The sequence below is a fragment of the Macrobrachium rosenbergii genome, unplaced genomic scaffold, assembly GCF_040412425.1.
Source record: "Macrobrachium rosenbergii isolate ZJJX-2024 unplaced genomic scaffold, ASM4041242v1 13864, whole genome shotgun sequence".
Classification (NCBI taxonomy): Eukaryota; Metazoa; Arthropoda; class Malacostraca; order Decapoda; family Palaemonidae; genus Macrobrachium; species Macrobrachium rosenbergii.
The window spans coordinates 404,058-429,447 of NW_027100715.1; the positions used below are offsets into that span (position 1 = coordinate 404,058).

The 25,390-nt window shown below is 35.3% G+C and overlaps 1 protein-coding gene across 1 annotated transcript in view; it reads right to left on the reverse strand.

The window, feature by feature from the left end:
* Window positions 1–24,233, reverse strand: part of LOC136837803 (uncharacterized) — a 31,429-nt gene extending 7,196 nt beyond the window's left edge. The window contains exons 1-6 of the mRNA XM_067102711.1: window positions 23,746–24,233; window positions 20,915–21,049; window positions 20,472–20,759; window positions 6,539–6,670; window positions 6,073–6,357; window positions 5,893–5,976 (exon numbers count right to left, since the gene is read on the reverse strand). Coding sequence (XP_066958812.1) covers window positions 5,893–5,976; window positions 6,073–6,357; window positions 6,539–6,670; window positions 20,472–20,759; window positions 20,915–21,049; window positions 23,746–24,219 — 1,398 coding nt within the window. The 5' untranslated portion in view covers window positions 24,220–24,233. The remainder of the gene's footprint in view (window positions 1–5,892; window positions 5,977–6,072; window positions 6,358–6,538; window positions 6,671–20,471; window positions 20,760–20,914; window positions 21,050–23,745) is intronic.
* Between the last annotated feature and the right edge of the window lie 1,157 nt (window positions 24,234–25,390).

Genomic DNA, 25,390 nt, shown 5'->3' on the forward strand with positions numbered 1-25,390 from the left:
TCTGAGAGAATGATTGTGTGCATATGAACGATCTAGAGGACCTGCTAGTGAGCATCCGTGGGTGTTGCGTAAAGCGATTTGAAAGGGGTGTGAAAGGTGTTGGTTGGGAAATGCTAAAAGGGGGGAGAAATATAGAGGGATGAAGAAATTTGTTTTTATTTAGCATTTCCCAACGTTTTGTGAGAGAGAGAGAGAGAGAGAGAGAGAGAGAGAGAGAGAGAGAGATAATTGTCATTGTGAGTGGTTCGGTTGTTGGAGTTGGTTTTACGGCTGTCTCTCTGTCTGTCGGGCTGTCGAGAGTTTTTCGTTTTTGGGAGGTCTTGGGCAGTTGAGGTCCAACCTTGAAAGTGAACGGGAATTCGTCTGGCTTTTGTTTTTTCGGTACCGATATTGATGGTGCATGTGTCTCTTTTTTTGTTCGTTGTTGGTGGAGGGTTTGGTTTGAAATTTTGTTTTGTGGTTTCTGTGTGCTGTGATTGGCGACCGTGGACCTTTACCCATCTCCAGCAACCGAAGATCAGGGTGAGTGTTGTTTTGTTTGAGGTTAGAATTTGTTACAAAACCACACTGCGGTCATATATTGGAGTGTCCCTAACCGAGGGACACTGGAGGCCTACCATGGACCACCGAAGGGCAGTCCATCTGCAGTGAGGGCGTGCGTCTCCCTCCTCCAACTGTACCTCAAATGTCGAGAAGAAAAAAAATGTAAGACTCTTCAATGGAGGAGAGAGAAAACAAGAATAGAACAAAGAGTGAGGATTACGAGTGAGTATTCTGCATTGATTTTATATTTATTACAAGTTTTTATATATCTGTATTTATTGTTTTGTATATTTAGTTTTATGCAAAAAAAAAAAAAAAAAAAAAAAAGTTTTTCACCTGCATTCCTTTTATTTAGGTATTCGTAAAAAAAAAAATACATACATAAATGTGTATGCATGTATGAATGTATATATATATATATATATATATATATATATATATATATATATATATAATACATATATATATATAATATATATATATATATATATAAATTTTTTTCCTATAAGCAGAAAATCTTACATTCTAGTGATATTCAATCATTTATGATATGATATTGATTTCCTTTGAGGACAGCATCATTTTCAACTAAAAACAATAGTGTATATATATATGAATATATATATATATATATATATATATATATATATATATATATATATATATATATTATATATATATATATAATTTTTTTAGGCGGTAAGCAGAAAATCTTACATTCTAGTGATATTCAATCATTTACCAACAAACGATAAGTCTCTAAGCACAATATTTTGATTTATGGGGAATTAAAAAGTGTTCAAAAAAAAAAAAAAAAAAAAAAAAAAAAATTTTCCTTACATCCGCGCGCACTAACTCTGCTGAAAATCTCAGAAATTCTTTAGTCACTTTGTCATAATTTTTGCACCATTTTCTATTAGCCGTTACATAAAGTTTTATATATCAAAATGTGTGCAATTTCATGTAAAATACAACAAAAAATAACTCATTGTTGTAGCTTTCATCAGTTTTGAAATATTTTCATATAATTCACGATAAATGCCAAAATTTCAACCTTCGGCCAACTTTAACTCGACCGAAATGGTTGAAAAATGCAACTGTAAGCTAAAACTCTTACATTCTAGTAATATCCAATCATTTACCTTCATTTCGCAACAAACGGGAAGTCTCTAGCACAATATTTCGATTTATGGTGAATTTTTGAAAAAACTTTTTCCTTATGTCCGCGCTCGCTAACTCTGCTGAAAATCTCAGAAAATCTTCAGTCACCTTGTCGTAATTTTTGTACCGTTTTTTATTAGCAGTTACATAAATTTTTATATATGAAAATGTGCACAATTTCATGTAGAATACAAAAAAAATAACTCATGGTTGTAGCTTTTATCAGTTTTGAAATATTTTCATATAAATCACGATAACTGCCAAAATTTCAACCTTCAGTCAACTTTGACTCGACCGAAATGGTCGAAAAATGCAATTGTAAGCTAAAACTCTTACGTTCTAGTAATATTGAATCATTTACCTTCATTTTGCAACAAACGAGAAGTCTCTAGCACAATATTTTGATTTATGGTGAATTTTTGAAAAATACTTTTTTTTATGTCAGCATGTTACGGATTTATGCATCATTTTATGATATTTTCTCTGTGTTGCTTTGGTCGTTTTACAATTTGTTATATACCAAAATCTTCGCAATTTAGTGTACAATACAACGACAAAAACAAAACAAAAAAATAACTCATTAGATTTAACTGTTTTGCTCACAGTGCGATTTGTATACAATTATATATGAAATTTTTTTTTGCGCTGTCATATATTCCAATATTTATATATGATAATGATATTTTTTTCATTTCTGATGGGTGCATATTAAACTTCAGGCAATGACAAAAAAAGGAGCCAAAAATGAATTTATAATCTTAAAAAATCTTAAAATCTAAAAAAAAAAAAAAAAAAAAAAAAAAAAAAACCTTTCTTTCCGCTTCGGCGCTAATTCTCAAACCCCACCGGCATACGGGAGACACTTTTGTAAATAGACGCTTCGCGTTTCAGGGTTAATCCAAACTGATTGGTGCATAATATTAATACTCATATGAGTTATCCCATCCATCACTCAAACCTGTTATAGATACTCACATGATGATTCCCATCCAGTAAGGGTTAAAATATGAAATTTTTATAATATAGTTTTATATATAAATACCAAATAATTACTCAGCTAAAAATTATGCTCGGTCGGCATCCTTGTTCAAAATTTGTGGTGACGAGTCTGTTGCAAAGGAGGAGTGACAGGTCCTGTCCACTGTAACGGGGGTGTAGGAGCAACTAATTATCAGCGGCATCATTCTATTTTATTGCTGCACAGTCCATGAAAAACTGGGAGGGAGGTAGGTCTCTGATTTAGTAACTACTTGGCAAGCATATATATAAAACTTAATTTTTTTATAAAAATGTAATTTTTATGTAAATAACTTACCAAGTACTGTAATTACTTAGGAGAATCCCACATTCCAAAGGGGGTGGGATGAATGGACTTATCTATTCAAAAAATATTGAATTAGTAACGACTTCAACTAGAAAAGAATGGCTAGCATTGAAACAATATTGTCACTTCTTACCCAGTAAGATGGTCCACTCTTTATTACAGTAGTCTTGGATACCTCAAAATGTGAGACTAAGCAAGAAAAGTAGGAACTACTATGGTCATCTTGAGACCCAGAATAACACAACATAGGTTGATCTTTCAGCAAATTAAAATGACAGGGGTGAAGGCAAATATATCTTGATTCCCTGAGTATGCTGGAGGTACTCTTCTTAGGTAGCATAAGGTCTGCTACAAAGAAGAAAATACTGGGAACTTTCTGTATCTCTATAATTAAGTGGCAAAGAGGTTGAACACTAGTTCTCTCTCTCCTTGACAGTTGGAAATGTTTCCCAAAACATTCCTTTTAGCAGAAGTGTCTGTGGTTGACAGTTTACCATCTTGGCAAAACAACTTGGGCATAAAAACTGTTACTGACACTGTGGAGATACCGTAAATTCTTGTATTGCAGCTGTTATCACTGCAAAGACTCCAAACTTCATGTACACAAAGTTGTTCTCTGGCCAAAAACCTAAGCCAGACTTGAAACATATACAATTTACAGCTGATTTGACCTTGTGACACTAATGTATATTATCACAATAATTTGCCTATGAATGGGACAAGAAACAAATGTTTACTAGGCTACATATGATTCCTCACACATTAAGCCAGGTTTACCAAACTTTCAGCTTGTCTAATAATTCAATGCTATTTCTTATAATTAACGACCACTTACTGCAGTACTTTATATTTTTGTAGCTACTCTACAGTGAGGAATTGTTATGAACAATATGAGATTTGTAAATCTGCAGCAGGCATGTTAAACCTTTCAGTGGCTGAAAAATTTATGGAAAATGCAATTGAAACTATTATATATACTATGTCAAAACTATAAAGTTTAATAAACATTCACTGAAAAAGCTAAAAACTTAAATGACTTAATGTGGAAACAAGCAACGCCACCGACAACATGAAGTCACAAGACACTCAAAAATCCTAAGAATTCAGAATAAAACAAAAAAATTATGAGTATTACCACCATTTGCTATTCTTGCACACTACCACAATTTGCCTGCCAGTGCTTTTTGCATATAAAACCCAAAAATGGCCTGAGAGTTTTGGGATCTCAACACAGTGCCTCAAGGATTGCATTGCACATAGAAGCATCTCATGTGCCTCACAACTAACAATTTGGGGAACAAAGAAATTTTCAAATCTATTGTCATAATCTTTTCAGTTATGAGATCTAACACTCATGAACAAGCAATATAACCCTAAAAACTGAGAGCCAAAGAGTAAAAAAGGATGTGCAACTCTTCAACCAATTTAGAACAATTCCAAGGCTACCGTAACAATTATCAAGAATGAGGTTTGAATCTCAAGACTCTCCCAACGGCTCAACAGGACTAGACTTAGGCTATGAAGACCATGTTACATCTCTCTTATGAAGCCAAAGTAAACAAGAGTGCAAAATTGTTAAAAGATTCTATGAAAATGCTCATGAAGATGGGTCCACGCCCTTTAGTTGGAAGAAGTGGTTTACAAGAGAAATAGGTTACAATGTTGGGGCTAAGAGAAGCTTGCCTAGACTAGGAGATTGTAAGTTAGCAAACTGCTCCACAGTAGCGTAAACTGGAGAGAGACCTTCTATGACACCAATTGGAGAAGATGGTCCACTCTCTTTTACAGCAGTCAAGACTACCTCATACTGTCAGGCTACAAGAGAAAAGCAGCACCTATTAAGTTCATCTTGAGACCCAGAGTGACAGCAACTAGGTTCATCTTTCAACAAATCAAGAGTCATTTCGAATCAAGGAGTGACAAAACCTAAGTTGATCTTCCAGCAAATCAAACTGACGGGAGAAAAGGCAAAGATATCTTGGTGCCCCTGAGAATATAGTAAGCAGTATTCTTAGGTAGCATAAGGTCTGCTACAAAGAACAAAACACTGGGAACTTTCTGTACTGCATTTGTACAAATGTGAGGCAAAGAGGTTGAACACTAGTTTGCCAAAAGTTCACTTCCCAAGCAAAAAAGTTAGGGATCTATCTGTCCCCGGCAACTGAAAATGCCTCTTAGAACATTCCTTTTAACAGGAATATCTGTGGCTGATAGCTTAACATCTTAGCAATTTAATTTGGGCATCTGCACTAAAACAACTTTGTTAGTGACACTGTGGAGATACCATCATAGGATCTTATGTTGCAGCTATCATCAGTGCATATTCCAAACTCGATGTATGCCATTGTTGTTCTCTGCCAATAAACCTAAGCCAGAGATACAGATAGTTGTTGACTTGCAACCTATACAACTTATAACTTATCTAACTTTGTAACACTAAAATTTACATAATCACAATAATGTGGCTACAAATGAGCAGGAAACAAATGTTTCCTAGGCTAAATGTGAACCCTAAAACATTTAGACAGGCTTATCAAATTTAGGTTTGTCTAATAATTCATTGCTATACCTTATAATCAACAACCAACTGTAGTTTATTATATTTTTATAAGTGTTCAACACTAAGGAAATTTTATGAACAGTACAAAAAATGTACATGTGCAACATCTAAATTCAAACTTTTCAAAGGTTGAAAAATTAATGGGTAACGCAATTACAAATTATAACATATATTGTACCACGTAACCCATGAAATATATAAAGTTTAATAATCGTTGACAGAATAAACTTATAATTTAAAAGATTTAATGTAGAAACATAAGCAAAAACACCCACCCACAACATGAAGTCCTAAGACAACTCACAAAATATGCATAAGATTTCAGAAAAAAGACATTAGGAGCATTACCATTTTCAGATCCTCCTGCATCAGCAAATACTCGAATGATCTGGACAAGTTCAAATGACTCAATGCCTTATTTATTTTGTGAAATTAAAAGTACAAAAATCACAAGGTTGCTATAACGAACACTCATTTACAGTACCTTTTTGGTCAACGGATGGCGCATCTCACAGATCTTTGAAGAACCAGGAATTGATAAGAAACTATCTCCACAAGCTTTGTTCATATTCTCATCAGGGAGCAGTTTCAGGTAGTTCTTGCAATCATCCTTGTTGTCTGAACACTCCTGAGTGCATCCCTCAGTTCCATCTCTTCTCAAGTTACTATTAGATTCATGTGGCTTCTCTCCGTCTGTAATATTTGTCCTCCTCCTTTTCACACTGATGTCAGCAACTCTCTCATCTGCCATTTCCATCTCAGCCAACTCCTGACATGAGACAAGACAATAAACTTATGACTTCAAGGACAACCAAATAATAAAGGAAAGGAGAGTAAGTCTCATGTCAAACGAAAGCTCTTCCCCTTACAAGATTATAGATCATTAGAATCAAAGTACTAGTCAATTACTATTTTACTTCGAAAAATTCATAGTAATGTGATTGAATTACCTTGGCAGAGTCTTTAGCTAGGAAACTGGAAAGTTTTCTTTTTGCACAGGAAAGAGAGTTTTTATCCAGGTCACGCACATGCATATGAAGGTCCTCATCATCATTCTTGTTGCACTTTACTTTTGGACCAGTCTGAAACAGAATAAAATAAGAGAATCGGAAAATCTGTATTGAAGACTATCCAGTCACAAAAATACAAATGACATAAAATCTTTCTTGGCTCTGAATGTACCAGTAAATTTCTCACAAAATAAGCTGACAAGTGATCACCTCGTCAACAAGAAAGAAAGGTATTCTTGCAAATTAACACCATTGGCCTGCCAATAATACTCAAATATAGAACCAAAACTGGCCTCATTTTTTGGGATCTCATCACAAAGTGATACAAAAACTGCACTATTCATAAAAGCATCTCACCTGCCTCTTAGCAAAAAATTTGGGGAACCAAGAAATTTTCAAATCTATCATTAGAAACTTCAAGGTTCAGAGATCTAGCACACATGAACAAGCAATATAAGAATCCTGCATACTGAAAGCCAAAAAGCCAAAAAGGCTGTGCAACTTGTCAACCAACTTAGAACAATCCAAAGGCTGGCAAAGAAAGTCTAAAGAGTGAGGTCTCAATCTTATCCTTCTCCCAACTGCTCAACAGTAGAGTACTAGAGTTAAACTATGAAGGGCATGTCACAACCCACTACTGAAGGCAAAGCAAAAACCCACACAAAATTGTTAAAAGATTCTATGAACATGGCCTTATATCAAAATATAAGTAATATATATGCAATATATATGAAAAGTTTAATATATATTAAAATTATATTGAATATCTCAAAGGACACTCATCAATCCACACTTTCTCTTCATTTAAGCACAGGTCCACATCCTTACTTGGAAGAAGTGGTTTGACGAACAGCAAAACGCTTCAATGCTGTGACAAAGAGAAGCTTGTCTAGACTAAGAGATCATTATTTAGCAAATAGCTGCACACCAATAAACTGGAGAGAAACCTTCCACGACACCGATTAGAGAAGGTGGTCCACTCTTTACTACAGTAGTCAAGGATACCTCAAAATGTGAGATTAAGCAAGAAAAGTAGGAACTACTATGGTCATCTTGAGACCCAAAGTGACAGAAACTAGATTCATCTTTCAACAAATCAAGAGTCAATTTGAGACCAAGTGTGACAAACTTAAAGGTTAAACTTTCAGCAAATCAAACTAACATGAGGTAAGGCAAATATATCTTGATTTCATGAGAATGTTGGAAGCAGTCTTCTTAGGTAACATCAGGTCTACTACAAAGAAGAAAATACTGGGAACTTTCTGTATCTGTGTAATTGAGTGGTAAAGAGATTGATGAGAATGTTGGAAGCAGTCTTCTTAGGTAACATCAGATCTACTAAAAGAAGAAAATACTGGGAACTTTCTGTATCTGTGTAATTGAGTGGCAAAGAGGTTGACCACTAGTTCCCCAAAAGCTCACTTATAAAAAAGGGGGTGTAGGGACCTCTCTCTTCTTGACAGTTGGAAATATTTCCCAAAACATTCCTTTTGGCAAGAATGTCTGTGACTGCTTAATATCTTGGCAAATCAACTTGGGCATTTGCATTAAAAAATACTTTGTTACTGACACTGTGGAGATACAATCATAAGATCTTATATTACAGAGATCATCAAGAACATAAGATCTTATATTGCAGCGATCATCGCTGCTGGGATTCCAAACTTCACGTACCCAAGGTTTTCCTCTCCCAACAAACCTAACCCTGACTTAAAACCTATACAATTTGCAGTTGATTTGACTTTGACACTAATGCATATTATCACAAAAAATAATGTGACTATGAAAGGGTCATGAAACAAATGTTTACTAGGCTGTATATGAATCCTCAAACATTTAGCGAGGCTTACCAAACTTACAGCTTGTCTAATAATTCATTACATTTCTTATAATTAACAGTCACTTACTGCAGTACTTTATATTTTTGTAACTACTCTACAGTGAGGAATTGTTATGAACAATACAAGATATGTAAATATGCAACAGGCATGTTATACCTTTCAGTTGTTGAAAAGGTTGATGGAAAATGCAATCAAAATTATAGCATATACTATGTCAAACCTATAAAGTTTCATAACCATTCTCTGAGAAAACTAACTGATTATATGTTAGTTTTATAAGTTAGTCATTTTATTTTTATTTTCTGCATTGATGAAGTGTATGGGCATTACAAAATGTATAAAAAGAAAGAAAATGTATAATTTTATAAGATGCTTTTACAGCAAAGCATTCCTTATGTTTAAAAAGTGTTATTGTTGTGACGTCACAGAACGAAAATGGCAGGAGGGAGAAAAATGTAAACAAACACGGGCAGTAGTGTTGAAAGAATGGTCGAAAGGTAGAGAGAGCTCTCTGAAGGTTAGGTCGATAATGGTTGGGTTGTAAGTCTATTTGTGGTTTTTGTTGTCGTAAGCTGGATTGCATAGAGAAAATAAGAACAACGTGAACAGGTGAGTAGATCACATAATTGAATAATTTAAGGATAGGTTAGGCCAGCAAAATTTTTAAGTGGTAGCAGAGCGTGGTTCGTTAAAAATGGACGGATCTGATGGTAAACTTTGGGAGATGAAATGGAGAAGAGACTGTCTGAGATTTAGCGGGGCACAGGGCAATTATAAAGGGTGGAGAGGACAAGTCGAAGATTGGCTTGTGGTGTGTGGAGAAGAAGTGAAATATCCAGGGATAGAGATAAGAATGAGCTTAAAAGGGAAAGCTTTAGAAGTAACAGAAGGAACAGATGGAGATGAACTTAAGGACAGCGAGGGTTCAAAGATAATCCTATCCAAACTAGATGAAGTGTATCTAAAAGATGCGTTAATGGAAAATTACAGTAAAATGAAACACTATTTTAAAATAGAAAGAGAATCTAGTGAAAAGATAAGAGATTTTATAATTAGGTAGAAAAGGCAGAGTCAGAGTGTAGTAGAGCACTAGGGAAAAACATGCTTGATGGGGAAGCAAAAGGTTTTCATGTACTAGAACAATCGAATCTCACAGAAGATCAAAAACAAATGGTATTAGCAGCCTGTGGTCGAGAAAAGTTGGAATATAAAACAGGGTCACAAATAATGAAAAGAATATTTGAGGGATTAGGGAATAGAGAGGAGGGGGAATGGTTGGGATCAGAAGGTTGTGAGAATTTTGGGAAAGGGTGGAAAAACCAAAGATATCGGGGAAAGGTGAATCGTGGTAGAAGTGGAAGAAATCCTTTAAATAGAGAAGGGAAAGTAACAGTGTGTGCTATATGCAAATCGGAATGGCATTGGGCCAGAGATTGTCCTCAGAATTTTCAGAATAAGAAGAAATGAGAAACTGGACAAGAAGAAAAAAAGTTTACATAGGAGATGTTAGCAAAATAGAAGAAGAATCTTGGGAAGAGGTTGATGCAATTTTAGACACAGGATGTAAGTCAACAGTTTGTGGGGAATTGTGACTAGCACGCATTGTTGTGGGTTTGAATCAGGAAGAGTTGAGGAGAATGAATGATACTAAGAAAGAGTCTAATAAAGTATTTCATTTCGGTGAGTCATCATACAAGTCGAGAGGAGTAATGGAAATACCGGTGATATTGAAAAACAAAAAGTTTTATTTGAAGACAGAAATTTTGCAGGGTGATGTACCATGGTTAATAGGTAAGAAAATCATGAGTAAAATGGGGATGACCATAAATTTAAAAGAGAATTGTGTTAAAATAGAAGTATTAGGGGAAATGAAGGTAAAGTTAAGAGAAGACAAACAGGGCCATTTAACCCTTTCATATCTGTATAGTTATCACATCACTGAGGGCACATGAGCCCCGATGTGTCTGGGAGGGAGTTTCGACAGTGCGAAAAATAATTATTTCGAAAATTCAGCAAAAATAGAAATTTTATGCCAACAACGTTCATTTTGCTGTCCTTTTTTCTAAATGTTTATATTTTATGGTGGAATAGTCAGAATAAGAGTCCCAGCCCTCTAAATACAAAAAAAATGTGAGTTATTTCACGAAAAAAAAAAAAAAATCTTTACTATTTTCATATTTTCGTTCGTAACTTAAAAAACTACGAATGTCAGGCGAATGAATTATTTTTTATGAGAAAGCCAACAAAATTCTCTAAATATCGACATATAAAAGAATGGAAAACGAATAAGTCCAGCTGGTGAAAAATTTTATAGAAAAAAGGGCAAGAAACAGAGCACTTTGCCCGGCCTATGGTGAGAATTATCGCTAGAAAAACTTTTTTTTAAGAGCCCTATCTCGGTTATTTTTCATAGAAATGACTTTGTAAATATACGAAAATGTAGAGGAAAAGTTGTAGAATAAAGTGAGAGTCAAGAAAAATGGTTTTGGTAACGGCAACAGTTTCATTCTGACGTTATAAATTGATTGAAACGAAAAAAAATGTTATCGTTGTCAACATTATCGTTCGTAACTCAAAAGCTATAACAGTTAGGCGAATGGATTATTTTATATGAGAAAGCCAACAAAATTCTCTAAATATTGATATATAAAACAATGAAAAACGAATAAGTCCAGTTGGTGAAAAAATTTATAGAAAAGAGGGTAAGAAACAGAGCGATTTGCCCAGCGTATGGTGAGAATTATCACTAGAAAAAAAGTTTTTTTTGAAGAGCCCTATCTCGGTTATTTTTCATAGAAATTACTTTGTAAATATACGAAAAAGTAGAGGAAAAGTTGAAGAATAAAGGGAAAGTCAAGAAAATGGCTTTGGTAACGGCAACAGTTTCATTTTGACGTTATAAATTGATCGAAACGAAAAAAAAAAAGTTATCGTTGTCAACATTATTGTTCGTAGCTCAAAAACTATAACAGTTAGGCGAATGAATTATTTTTTTATGAGAAAGCCAAGAAAATTCTCTAAATATCGACATATAAAACAATGAAAAACGAATAAGTCCAGTTGGTGAAAAATTGATAGAAAAGTGGGTAAGAAACAGAGCGCCGCCAGGCATATGGTGAGAATTATCGCTAGACATTTTTTTGAAGAGCTCTACCTCGGAATTTTTTTCATAGAAATTACTTTGTAAATATACAAAAATGTAGAGGAAAGGTTGAGGAATAAAGTGAGTCAAGAAAAATGGCTTTGGTAACAGCAACAGTTTCATTTTGACGTTATAAGCTGTTCGAAACGAAAAAAAAAATGTTACCGTTGTCAACATTATCGTTCGTAGTTCAAAAGCTATAACAGTTGGGTGAATGAATTATTTTTTATGAGAAAGCCAACAAAATTCTCTAAATATCAATATATATGATAATGAAAAATGAGATTCACAGCCCTGCCTAAAATCCAGACGTCTCTTATGTGATGCACTAACAAATTTCCGCTAGTTTTACCGTAAAAACTTTGCGAAAGCATGTTGGAAACTGTTCTCGATTGACGTCGCTGTATGTAAACAGCCACACGTGTTTACCCAGCCTCGTACGCATGGTCTCTGACAGAAGTGTGGCCTGCCAGGCCTGCGTGGGTGCGATCAGCTGATGTCATTGTGAGAATTTTACTACGCCATGGATTTGCGCATGCACAGTAGAGGAACTAAAAAATTTATAGAAAATAGAGGATACCAAACAGAGTGTTTCCAATAATGTAATCCTACATTTTATAAAAAAAAATGTAAGATACGAGAGAGAAACGTGGGTAGGATCAGCTGATTTCATTGTGGGAAATTTACTATGCCAGGGAATTGCACACGCGCAGTATAGGGACTGCTTGCCTGGCGTATCGATGCCTGAGTTACAAGGTCCAAGGTATGCTTTAGCCTGTGGAAACCACCAACTGTCCGAAAATAAATAAAATTTACCCCTACCACACGTACGAAAAATGTTGGTAAATTTTACGTAAAATTACGTCAGTCAGACAAGAAGGGGGGTAGGGGGTTATTGCGTAATATTACGTCAATTGGACAGGAATGGGTTAAGAATACCAATTTTGAGGAGGAAGGTAGAAGAATTATTATTAGAGGGTTGGAAGGGAAAGTCTAGGGGAAATTAAAGGTACAATGATGAAGTTACATCTACAATTTGGCCATGGAAGTGGAGATAAAATATGGAAGCTAACAGAAGAAGCACAGTGGAGTGATGGCTTGAGAGAGAATGAAAAGGTGGAAATAAAGTTACTGACAGACTTAATCGCAAGTTGTGAGGTATGTAAAAGATATAAAAGAAACCCAGCTAAACCAGTAGTGGGATTTTCTTGGAGTAAGACATTCAATGAAGTTGTAGCCATGGATTTGGGAGAGATAGAAGAAAGTTCTTGGTGATGATAGATATGGCAACAAGGTATTGTCAGGCTTTTTGGATAAAAGACAAGAAACCAGAAACTATTATAAAGACACTTTTTGACGGGTGGTTTGCTATATTTGGGGCACCTTCTAAAATATTATCAGACAATGGGGGAGAATTTCAAAACGAAATAGTAAGGAGGACGGCAGAAAGGTGGAATATTAAAGTATTAGCCACAGCATCAGAATCTCCCTGGAGCAATGGATTGTGTGAAAAGACAGTAGGCATAATCAAAGAAGGCTTAAGAAAGATGAAAGATGATGAGGAAGTGGATTGGTCCATAGCATTAAGATGGGTAGTGAGTGCTAGGAACTGCTTAACCCTCTAACGCTGAGCCTCTATTCACAAAAACGTCTATATGTATGGTGCGGCGTTCGGAAGTTATAAGCAGAAATTTTTTTTTTTTTTTTTTTTTAAATCACAGCAAGCTTAGTTTTTAAGATTAAGAGTTCATTTTTTGGCTCATTTTTTTTGTCACTGCCTGAAGTTTAGTATGCAACCATCAGAAATGAAAAAAAAAAAAAAAAAAAAAAAAAAAAAATCATTAGCATATATAAGTATTGAAATATATGACAGCGCAAAAAAAATGTTAAATATAATTTTATACAAATCGCGCTGCGAGCAAAACGGTTAAAGCTAACGGTTTTTTTTTTTTGTATTGTACACTAAATTGCAATGATTTTGGTATATAACAAATTGTAAAACGATCAAAGCAACACAGAAAAAATATTATCACAAAATGATGCATGAATTCATAACGAGCGGACGTAAAAAAATGTTTTTTTCAAAAATTCACCATAAATCGAAATACTGTGCTAGAGACTTTCCGTTTGTTGAAAAATGAAGCTAATTGATTGAATATTACTAGACTGTAAGTGCTTTAGCTTACAATTGCAGTTTTCGACCATTTCGGTCGAGTTAAAGTTGACCGAAGGTCAAATTTTTTCTATTTATTGTGATTTATATGAAAATATTTCAAAACTGATATAAGCTACATCCATGAGTTATTTTCTGTTGTATTCTACATGAAATTGCGCAAATTTTCATATATAAAACTTTATGTAACGACTAATATAAAACGGTGCAAACATTACGACAACGTGACGAAAGAATTTCAGAGATGTTTGGCTGAGTTACCGCATGGACGTAAGGAAAAGCAAAAAGGTTTTTTTTCAAAAATTCACCATAAATCGAAATATTGTGCTAGAGACTTCCAATTTATTGCAAAATGAAGGTACATGATTGAATATTACTAGAATTTAAGAGTTTTAGCTTACAATCGCGTTTTTCGACCATTTCGGTCGAGTTAAAGTTGACCGAAGGTTGAAATTTTGGCAGTTATCGTGATTTTATGTGAAAATATTTCAAAACTGATAAAAGCTACAACCATGAGTTATTTTTTGTTGTATTCTACATGAAATTGCGCACATTTTCATATATAAAAGTTTATGCAACGACTAATGCAAAATGATGCAAACATTACGACAATGTGACGAAAGAATTTCCGAGATGTTCGGCAGAGTTACCGAGCGCAGACGTAAGGAAAAAAAAACAAACATTTTTTATTTCAGAAATTCACCATAAATCGAAATATTGTGCTAGAGACTTCCAGTTTGTTGCAAAATGAAGGTAAATGATTGAATATTACTAGAATGTAAGAGTTTTAGCTTATAATTGTGTTTTTTTACCATTTCGGTCAAGTTAAATTTGACCGAAGGTTGAAATTTTGGCAGTTATCGTGATTTATATGAAAATATTTCAAAACTGATAAAAGCTACAACCATGAGTTATTTTCTGTTGTATTCTACATGAAATTGCGCACATTTCCATATATAAAACTTTATGTAACTACTAATATAAAACAGTAAAACATTACGACAACGTGTTAAAAAGAATTTCTGGCGCGGACGTTAAGGAAAAAAGTTTTTCAAAAATTCACCATAAATCGAAATACTGTGCTAGAGACTTCCAATTTGTTGCAAAATGAAGGTAAATGATTGAATATTACTAGAATGTAAGAGTTTTAGCTTACAATTTCGTTTTTTTTACCATTTCGGTTGAGTCAAAGTTGACCGAAGGTTGAAATTTTGGCAGTTATCGTGATTTATATGAAAATATTTCCAAACTGATAAAAGCTACAACCATGGGTTGTATTTTGTTGTATTTTACATGAAATTGCGCACATTTTCATATATAAAACTTTATGTAACGGCTAATATAAAACAGTGCAAAAATTACGACAAAATGACGAAAGAATTTCTGAAATTTTCGGCCGAGTTACCACGCGGACGCAAGGAAAATGTTTTTTTTTTTTTAAATTCACCATAAATCGAAATATTGTGCTAGAGACTTCCAATTTGTTGCAAAATGAAGGTAAATGATTCAATATTACTAGAATGTAAGAGTTTTAGCTTACAATTGCGTTTTTCAACCATTTCGGTCAAGTCAAAGTATACCAAAGGTTGAAATTTTTTGTAGTCGACGTATGGTACGTCCACTCGGCACCCAACAAACAATTTTAGTCGACGTATGATACGTCCAGTCGGCGTTTAAGGGTTAAAAAATAATGATGGTTTCTCCCCTAACCAATTAGTATTTGGGAAAAATCCTTCTTTGCCTAATTTAATGGGAGAAGAAAGTTCAAGTCCTGCAAGCAGAGAGAAAGGTATGGAAGAAAGCATAGTAAGGGGTACACTGAATGCAATGCATAAGGCCAGAGAAGTGTTTATCAAAAATGAGTCCCGTAATAAAATAAGAATTGCTCTAAACAAAAATGTCAGAGAACATAAATTTGAAGAAGCAGTAGTGGGAGATGAGGTATTCTATAAGAGAAAAAATGAAAATGAATGGAGAGGACCTGCTCAGGTAGTGGGAGTATCAGGTAAAACAGTAGTGGTTAAACATGGGGATTCTCTAAGAGAAGTAGCGAGAATACATGTTACTAGGATTCAAAGACTATCACCAGAAAAGGAGAAGATACTTAAAGTAGACAAAACACACATTGTGAAGGATGAATCCCTTGCATCAAAGGAAGGGAATATAGATGGGCAGGAAGGAAAGGAGATAACTGGCTGGAGAAGGAATGCAGATATAGAAGAGACTATAGAAAGAGATTTGGCAGAGGAAACATTGGAAGATGAAGGGGAAAGTGAGGTAACAGAAGCAAGTGACTTAATAGAAGAGATACCCAAATTCAGAAAGGGAAATAGAGTTAGAGCTATAAACAAAAATACAGGACAAGTAGAAGAGTGGACGATATTGAGTCTTGCAGGGAAAAGATCAAGCAAATCTTGGGCTGATTCGTACAATGTAGAAGACTCACAGTCAGGTGACAAGGAATGGGTTAACTCAAGAGATTATAGTCATGTAGAAAAAACTGAAGATGAAGAAGAGGTTTTGCTAGGATTTGAAAATAGAAGTGTAACTGAAGCTAAAGAAAAAGAACTACAAAGTTGGAGAGATAGTTGGAGAGAAAACAAGGTATATGAGGAGGTAAATGACATTGGACAAAAAGCTATATCTACAAGATGGATAGTAACTGAAAAGGTAAAAGGTGGGGAAAGGATATGTAAAGCAAGATTGGTAACTAGAGGTTTTGAAGAAATGGCTGCATGGGAAAAGGATACTCCTACATACAATGGCGAAATTCTGAAATTTTGTTTGACGGTAATAAAACTAAAAGATTCGAATTGTTATACCTTAGATGTAAAAACTGCATATCTACAAGGTGATGAAATACAAGGAGAGGTGTATTTAAAACCACCTAGTGAAGATGGTTGGAGTGAATTATGGAAATTGAAGAAAACTGTTTATGGGCTCAAGGATGCAGCAAAGGCATGGTATTGTAAGGTGGTAAAAGTGGTGGAGGAGCTGAAAGGCGAGAGGAGTAGATTAGAACCTAATATATTCTTTTGGAAGAAAGACAATAAACTGAACGGTATTTTATGTACTCGTGTAGACGATTTTTGCTATGGAGGAACTGAAGAATTTTTAAAGGAAACAATTGGGAAATTGAAAGGGAAATTACAAGTAGGAGAACAAGAAAGTAAAAGTTTTAAGTATATAGGAGTAATAGTAAAGCATAAGGAAAATGGAATTTGTCTTAATCAGTGGCAGTATATAAATTCTATAAGAGAACCAGAAGCCAGAAGATTTACAATTAATAGAGTATTATGACAAAAGGAGTTAACAGAATATAGAGCAGTGGTAGGACAGTTGAATTGGGTATCGCTACATACCGTGCCAGAAATATCATATGATGTTAGTGAATTAAGTAAAGCTTTTAAAGAAGGAACGACTCAGGATATGTGAAAGCTGATTAAGATAGTGAGAAAAACTAGAGCATAATGGGAGAAGTGACAAGTGAGTTAGAAGAAGAAAAGATTTATTGGGAAGCCTATGCAGATGCTTCATTCGGGAATACTGAAGATGGTCATACTCAATTAGGTTATGCGATACCATTGACAGATGGTAAGAGGAGAAGCCCCATATGGTGGAAATCCAGAAAATCCAGAAGAGTAGCAAAGTCCACCATTGAAGCAGAAGCTGTGAGTGTGGGGGAGGCCATAGAAGGATTGATAGTAGGAGGGAGAAAATTAGAAGCACTGGTGAAAACTGATAGTAAAACCCTAATGACTGCAATAAAATCAAGTACTGGAGTAAGTAGTAAGAGATTAAAAATTGATATTGCAGCAATAAGAGAAACAATAGAATCTGGAGAAATATGAGGTGAGATGGATAAAAGGAAAGCATCAAATAGCTAATGTATTGACCAAAGCTGGAGTTTCTGGGGAAAGCATTAGGAATTATGTAGAGGGTAAAGAACAGGAGAATACTGGAGATTAGAGGGGATTAGGATAAGAAAAGGCTGGAGGGGAGGGAGGAGATAAGTGTGATTTTATGTTAGTTTTATAAGTTAGTCATTATTTTATTTTTATTTTCTGCATTGATGAAGTGTATGGGCATTACAAAATGTATAAAAAGAAAGCACATGTTTAATTTTATAAGATGTTTTTACAGCAAAGCATTCCTTATGTTTAAAAAGTATGTTATTGTTGTGATGTCATAGGAAAAAATGTTAAGTATATCTTAGTTTAACCAGACCACTGAGCTGATTAACAGCTCTCCTAGGGCTGGCCCGAAGGATTAGATTTTTTATTTTTACGTCGCTAAGAACCAATTGGTTACCTAGCAACGGGACCTACAGCTTATTGTGGAATCCAAACCACATTATAGCGAGAAATGAATTTCTATCACCAGAAACAAATTCCTCTTGTTCTTCACTGGCCAGTCGGAGATTTGAACTCTGATGTCATAGAAAGTGACGTCACAGGAAGAAAATGGCAGGAGGGAGAAAAATGTAAACAAACACGGGCGGTAGTGTTCAAAGAATGGTCGAGAGGTAGAGAGAGCTCTCTGAAGGTTAGGTCGATAATGGTTGGGTTGTAAGTCTGTTTGGGGTTTTGTTGTCGTAAGCTGGATTGCATAGAGAAAAAAAGAACGTGAACAGGTGAGTGGATCACATAATTGAATAATTTAAGGATAGGTTAGGCTAGCAAAATTTTCACTAACAACTTAAATTAAATTAATGTGGAAAAACATGCAATGTCACAAGAAAAACTCACAAAAAATCCTAATTCAAAAAAACAAAAATTATGAGCATTACCACCATTTACTATTCTTGCGCACTACTACAATTTCCTTGGCAGTGCTATTTGTATAAAGAACCCAAAAATGGACCAAGATTTTTGGGATCTAACACAGTATCTCAAGGATTGCATAAGGCACAAAAGCATCTCATCTGCCTCTCAACCAACAATTTGGGGAACTATGTTATTATCAAACCTATTGTCAGAAACGTTTCAGTTATGAGATCTAACACTCATGAACAAGCAATAGATGAACCCTAAATACTGAGAGCCAGAAAGTCAAAAGGGTTGTGCAACTCTTCAACCAATTTAGAACAATCCCAAGGCTACCATGATAATTATCAAGGGTGAGGTTTCAATCTCAAGAACCTCTATTAATGGCTCAACAGCACTAGACTTACGCTATGAAGAACAAGTCACATCTCTAATGAAGCCAAGATAAACTTAAGCATAAAATTGTTAAAAGATGCAATGAACATGCACACAAAAGATAGGTCCACGCCCTTAGTTGGAAGAAGTGGTTTGATGAAGAGAAATAGGCTTCAATGTTGGGACTAAGAGAAGCTTGCCAAGCCTAGATCATTAGTTAGCAAACTGCTGCACAATAGCATAAACTGGAGAGAAACCTTCTACGACACCAATTGAAGATGGTCCACTCTCTTTTACAAGCCTGAGAGAAAAGCAGGACCTACTACACTCATCTTGAGACCCACAGTAATAGAAAATAGGTTCATATTTCAACAAATCAAGTCATTTTGAGACAAGGAGTGACAAAAACTAAGTTCACCTTCCAGCAAATCAAACCAACAGGAGGAAAGGCAAAGATATCTTGGTGCCCCTGAGAATGTAGGAAGCAGTATTCTTAGGTAGCATAAGGTCTACTACAAAGAACAAAACACTGGGAACTTTCTGTATTTGTATAATTGTGTGGCAAAGAGGTTGAACACTAGTTCCCCAAAAGTTCACTTCCCAAGCAAAAAGGTCAGGGACCTACCTGTCCCTGGCAATTGAAAATCTCTCTCAAAACATTCCTTTTAGCAGGAATGTCTGTGGCTGATAGCTTAACATCTTAGCAATTCAACTTGGGCATCTGCACTAAAACAACTTTGTTAGTGACAATGTGGAGATGCCACATAGGATCTTATATTACAGCTATCATCACTGCAGATTCCAAATTTATGTATGCCATGGTTGTTCGCTGCCAATAAACCTAAGCCAGAGATACAGATAGTTGCTGACTTACAACCTATACCGTACAACTTATGGCTTATCTAACTTTGTAACACTATAATGTACATTATCACAATAATGTGGCTGTGAATGGGTAACGAAACACGTTTCCCACGCTAAATGTGAATAATAAAACATTTATACAGGCTTACCAAATTTAGCCTTGTCTAATAATTCATTGCTATTTTTTAAAATCAACAACCAATTACTATATATTATATTTTTTTAACTACTTTTTACTAAGGAAATTTTATGAACAGTACATGAAATGTAAATGTGCAACATCTGAGCTCAAACTTTCAAACTTTGAAAATTGATGGGAAATGCAATTACATATTATAACATTTACTGTACCATGTAAATCTATGAAATATATGAAGAAGTATATGAAGTTTAATAACCGTTGACAGAATAAACATAAAATTTACATTATTTTATGCAGAAACATAAGCAACAACACCCACCGACAACATGACGTCCTAAGATAAACTCACAAAATATGCCTAAGATTTCAGAAAAAAGACATTAGGAGCATTAACATGTTAGATCTTCCAGTATCAGAAAATGCTGGAATGATCTGTTTAGGTTAAAATGATTATATCAGATAAGTCTGTTCTAAGGAAATTCAACAAGTTTTGTCTTGCTTATTTTGTGAAATTAACAGTACAAAAATTACAAGGTTGCACAAACTATAATGAACACTCATTTACAGTACCTTTTTTGTCAGTGTCAACTGGTGACGCATCATGCAGGTCTTTGAAGAACCAGGAATTGATGAGAAACTATCTCCACACACTTTGTTCACATTCTCATCAGGGAGCAGTTTCAGGTAGTTCTTACAATTATCCTTGTTGTTTGATGGCTGTTGAGTGCATCCTACTGTTCCATCTCTTCTCAAGTTACTATTAGATTCACATGGCTTCTCTCCTTCTGTAATATTTGTCCTCCTTTTCACACTGATGTCAGCAACTCTCTCACCTGCCATTTCAATATCAGCCAACTCCTGACATGAGACAAGAAATAAACATACGACTTCAAGGCCAACTCTCCACGTCAAACGAAAGAACTTCCCCTTACAAGATTAAAGATCATTAGAATCAAAGTACTAGTCAATTACTATTTTACTTGGAAAAATTCATAGTAACGTGATTGAATTACCTTGGCAGAGCCTTCAGCTAGAAAACTGGAAAGTTTTCTTTTTGCATAGGAAGGAGAGTTTTTATCCAGGCCATGTACATACATATGAAGGTCCTCATCATCATTCTTGTTGCACTTTATTACTTTTGGACCAGTCTGAAACAGAATAAAATAAGAGAACCAGAAAATCTGTCTTCAAAACTATCCGGTCACTAAAACACAAATGAGATAAAATATTTCTTGCATCTAAATGAACCCGTAAATTTCTCACAAAATAAACTGACCAGGTGGTCATCTCCTGAAACCAGAAAGAAAGGTATTCTTGCAAACTACCACCATTGGCCTGCCAATGTATCAAAGAACCAAACCTGGCCTCATTTTTTGGGGATCTCATCACAAAGTGAAACAAGGATTGCACTACTCATAAAAGCATCTCATCTGCCTCTCAACAAACAATTTGGGGAAAAAATAAATTTTCAAATCTATCACCAGAAACTTCAAGGTTCAAAGATCTAGCACTCATGAACAAGCAATAGAGGAATCCTGAATACAGAGAGCCAAAAAGTAAAAAAGGATGTGCAACTCGGCAACCAATTTAGAACAATTCCAAGGCTGGCAAAGCAAGTCTCAAGGGTGAGGTCTCAATCTAAATTCTCTCCCAACGGCTCAACAGTACAGTACTACAGTTAGAAGGCCATGTCGCATCCCACTCCTGAAGCCAAAGCAAACAAATGTGCAAAATTGTTAAAGATTCCATGAACATGGACATAAGGAGAGGTCCACACCCTTTACGTGAAAGAACTGGTTTGAAGAAAAAAATGCTTATCTGGGACAAAGAGAAGCTTGCCTAGACTAGATCATTAGTTAGCAAACAGCTGCAAAGAAGCAAAACTGGAGAGAAACCTTCTACAACACCGATTAGAAAAGATGTCCTCTCACTATTATGTCCTATGATAAGATGTTCGATGTAGATGCACGCTAAGTAGTCTACTGTCAACAGACTTCGGAACATCGAGAAGATCCCCTATGATGACACTGATTCAGTAAGATACTCAAAAAGGGGAGTTGCCGTCGACAGAGATGTCCCAGTGCTGTATTGTCAATGGAATGTGCACTGTCAACAGAGGAGACATCCTATGTGGAGATCGTCAATGATGACTCGAGTTCATTAAGCTACTCAAAAGAGGAGTTGCTTTATGATGATAGGACACCCACCCCCGTCCAACTGACTAAGGAACCACCACAGTGCCGACCCTGAGCTACGTTACGTAAAGCTTATAGACTGACATTAACCCTTAAGGGACGGCATAATTTATCAATGTGCAGCACCCCAGACTGGGGAAACTTTGAGGTCAGCAAAATAAAAAAAAAATCACATCAATGGAAAGAGAATGACACGTACATTCACTCTGTATAAATAAAAAAATTCTAAAAAATTTTCCCTACCTTCTGCGAGAAGTTGAAAATTACTATTTACCACCCCTAGTGGGGCCTCATTTGCAAGAATCGTAAATTTTACCAACTCATTTACAAGACAATCGTAAATTTTACCAACTTATGTTTTTTCTAATAAATAAGTTTTTTGGATTTTGTAAAATTATTACTGCTCACACAATATCAAAACTGATGAGAAATAAAAACAGTAACATTTTTTGCATATTTGTTGTAAAATATTCACGTAAGTTTACGAGAAGGAAGATTCAGTAACTTTTTTTTACTTTTACATACTTTTTCTAATATTTCTTTGCAATTTTCTTTGTAAAATTACATTTACAACCGACATACTATCGTAAAAGACAAAAACATAAAACAACAGCAACCCCTTCGTATATTTACAGGCAAATTTACAAAAAGACTCTCGTGAGAGCGAGAGATGCAGTACCTTCCTGCTTGAAGTCACAAGCATTACTGATACTGGCCTAACTCTCACGTCTGTATAAAAGTTGCCATTAGTGAATTTATAGCATATAGAAGTATTGGCACCTTTGTTCAGGGGAATCATTATTACCATAACAGTGGTGCATAATTCTGCTTCACACTGAAGCGCAATCCGTCCACCTCCCCAAACCTGTTTTACTTCACACTGGAGCTCAATCCGTCCACTAAGGGTTAATGATTGTGTGCGCAAGAACAACTTGGATATTGAGTCGCAAACCAGCCTGGTTGGACTAGGATAGATAAGGGTAGGCTAAGATGGAAATTGTATCCAACTTAACCTAATCTTAAACTCTTGAAGAATGGGAAAATCATTTCCTTGCAGAAGTCACAAATCTGAAGAACATGCTCCGGCATATTGAAGAGCAGGTTTGATAAGATAGGTTCAACTTGGTAGGCTAGGCTAAAAACTCAACTACTTAGGCTAGGCTAAGCAAGCCACCAAACCTAACCCCAATAAGTTCTTGAGGAACACTAGAAATTTCCTCATCCGTCCTTAGCTAAGAAAATCCAAAGGTGTTCTAGAATCCTTTCTTGAGCTTGGATGAGCTTCAACAGAAGTAGGAGCAATCACAGGTGGGGATTTAATCTTCAGAATTAAAAAGGTAAATTATACAAGCAAAAAAAAAGGCCAAACAGCAGGACAGGGAAGAAAAGCACGTCTTCTCAAGAATGCAGCTAAAAGTAAACTGAAAAGGTTGAATGCATACCCACTATAAGTAACTGTTACCATACCGTCTTGCAAAAGTTTAACAGTCAGACTTTCCAGCTTCGCCGAAAGTTATCCACATGTAACGACAGAGGGTTTGTATTCAGATAAGAACAAGTGAAAGGTTTCATTTTTTCTTTCTCAAAAGAAATGGAAGTGCAAAACTAAAAAATTACAAAAGCTTTTCAAGAACAGAAATTTACAGTACCTTTCCTGGAAATTCATGAGGGCTTTTCCAAGTCTTCAAAGAATGGTGTAACGGTGAACAACAGACACCAAATGGTTCATATACATTCTCAATGTCTTCATCATCAGATGGCTCGAGAATACGCTCCCGATTAATTTCTTCAAAAAAACTGTCATCTACAATCCCAACATCATCGTCCGATGAATCCTGAGTTTCCCAAGATGTACTATCATATATCTCCTCAGGATCTTCGCCATCTGACATTTCTTGACAATCTTCTTGATCTAGTTCTTTCCTTTCTTCCCTAAGGATGTTTACACGTGCATTCTCAACATCCCCGTTGTATACATTAACGTCTTTGTCATCTGATGTTTCTTGACAAGGTTCTTGATCTAGTTCACGAAAGTTACTGTCTGAGGTTTTTTCCCCAGCCGTAATATTTCTCCTCCTTCTAAGGACATCAAACTCAGCAACTTCAACTTTATCTCCTTGCATTTCAATACCAGCCCATTCCTATTAGGTGTAAGACATTAATTAACATCCAAAGATGAGGAGGCAAAGAAAAGAAAACAATGAACCTATTTCAAACAAAATCTCTTCCCCCTTACAAGATGTATGATAAATGAAAAAACTATTTTGCATGGTAAAATTCATTGTAATATCTAATCAAAGATTACATTTCAAAGAGAGAGAGCAATCAGAGAGAGAGAGACTTACCTTCACTGATGTTTCATCCACACAAAGACCATCATAACTCATGTTGGAGTTGATTGCATTGTGAGCAGCCTGAGACAGAATCAAATGAGAATCTGTCTTCAAAAAAATCCAGTCATACAAGTACAATACTGTGATTACTGTTTATAATATGTATGTGCTCTGATCTATGTTAGTTGTTATGGAGTATAGACTTGTCATTCACTTCATAATCAACAATTGAAGATTAGTGAAAAAACTATTTTAAATGGTAAAATTCATTGTAATATCTGATCAGAGAGAGAGAGAGAGAGAGAGAGAGAGAGAGAGAGAGAGAGAGAGAGAGAGAGAGAGAGACTGACTTACCTTCACTGATGGTTTATCCACACAAAGATCCTCATCATCAATCATGTTGAAGTTGATTGCTTTGTGAGCAGCCTGAAACAGAATCAAATGAAAATCTGTCTTCAAGATAATCCAGTCTTACAAGTACAACACCGTAATTACTGTATATATTAATATGCATGTGCTCTGATCTATGTTAGTTCTTATGGAGTCTTGACTTATTCACTTCAAAATTAACACTTAAAGGTTTAGTGAAAAAACTATTTTACATGGTAAAATTCATTGTAATGTGTGATCAAAGGTTACATTAAACAAAAGAGAGAGAGAGAGAGAGAGAGAGAGAGAGAGAGAGAGAGAGAGAGAGAGAGAGAGAGAGAGAGAGAGAGAGACTTACCTTCACTGATGGTTCATCCACACAAAGATCCTCACCATCACTCATGTTGAAGTTCATTGCTTTGTGAGCAGCCTGAAACAGAATCAAATGAAAATCTGTCTTCAAGATAATCCAGTCTTACAAGTACAACACCGTAATTACTGTATATATTAATATGCATGTGCTCTGATCTATGTTAGTTCTTATGGAGTCTTGACTTATTCACTTCAAAATTAACACAAAGGTTTAGTGAAA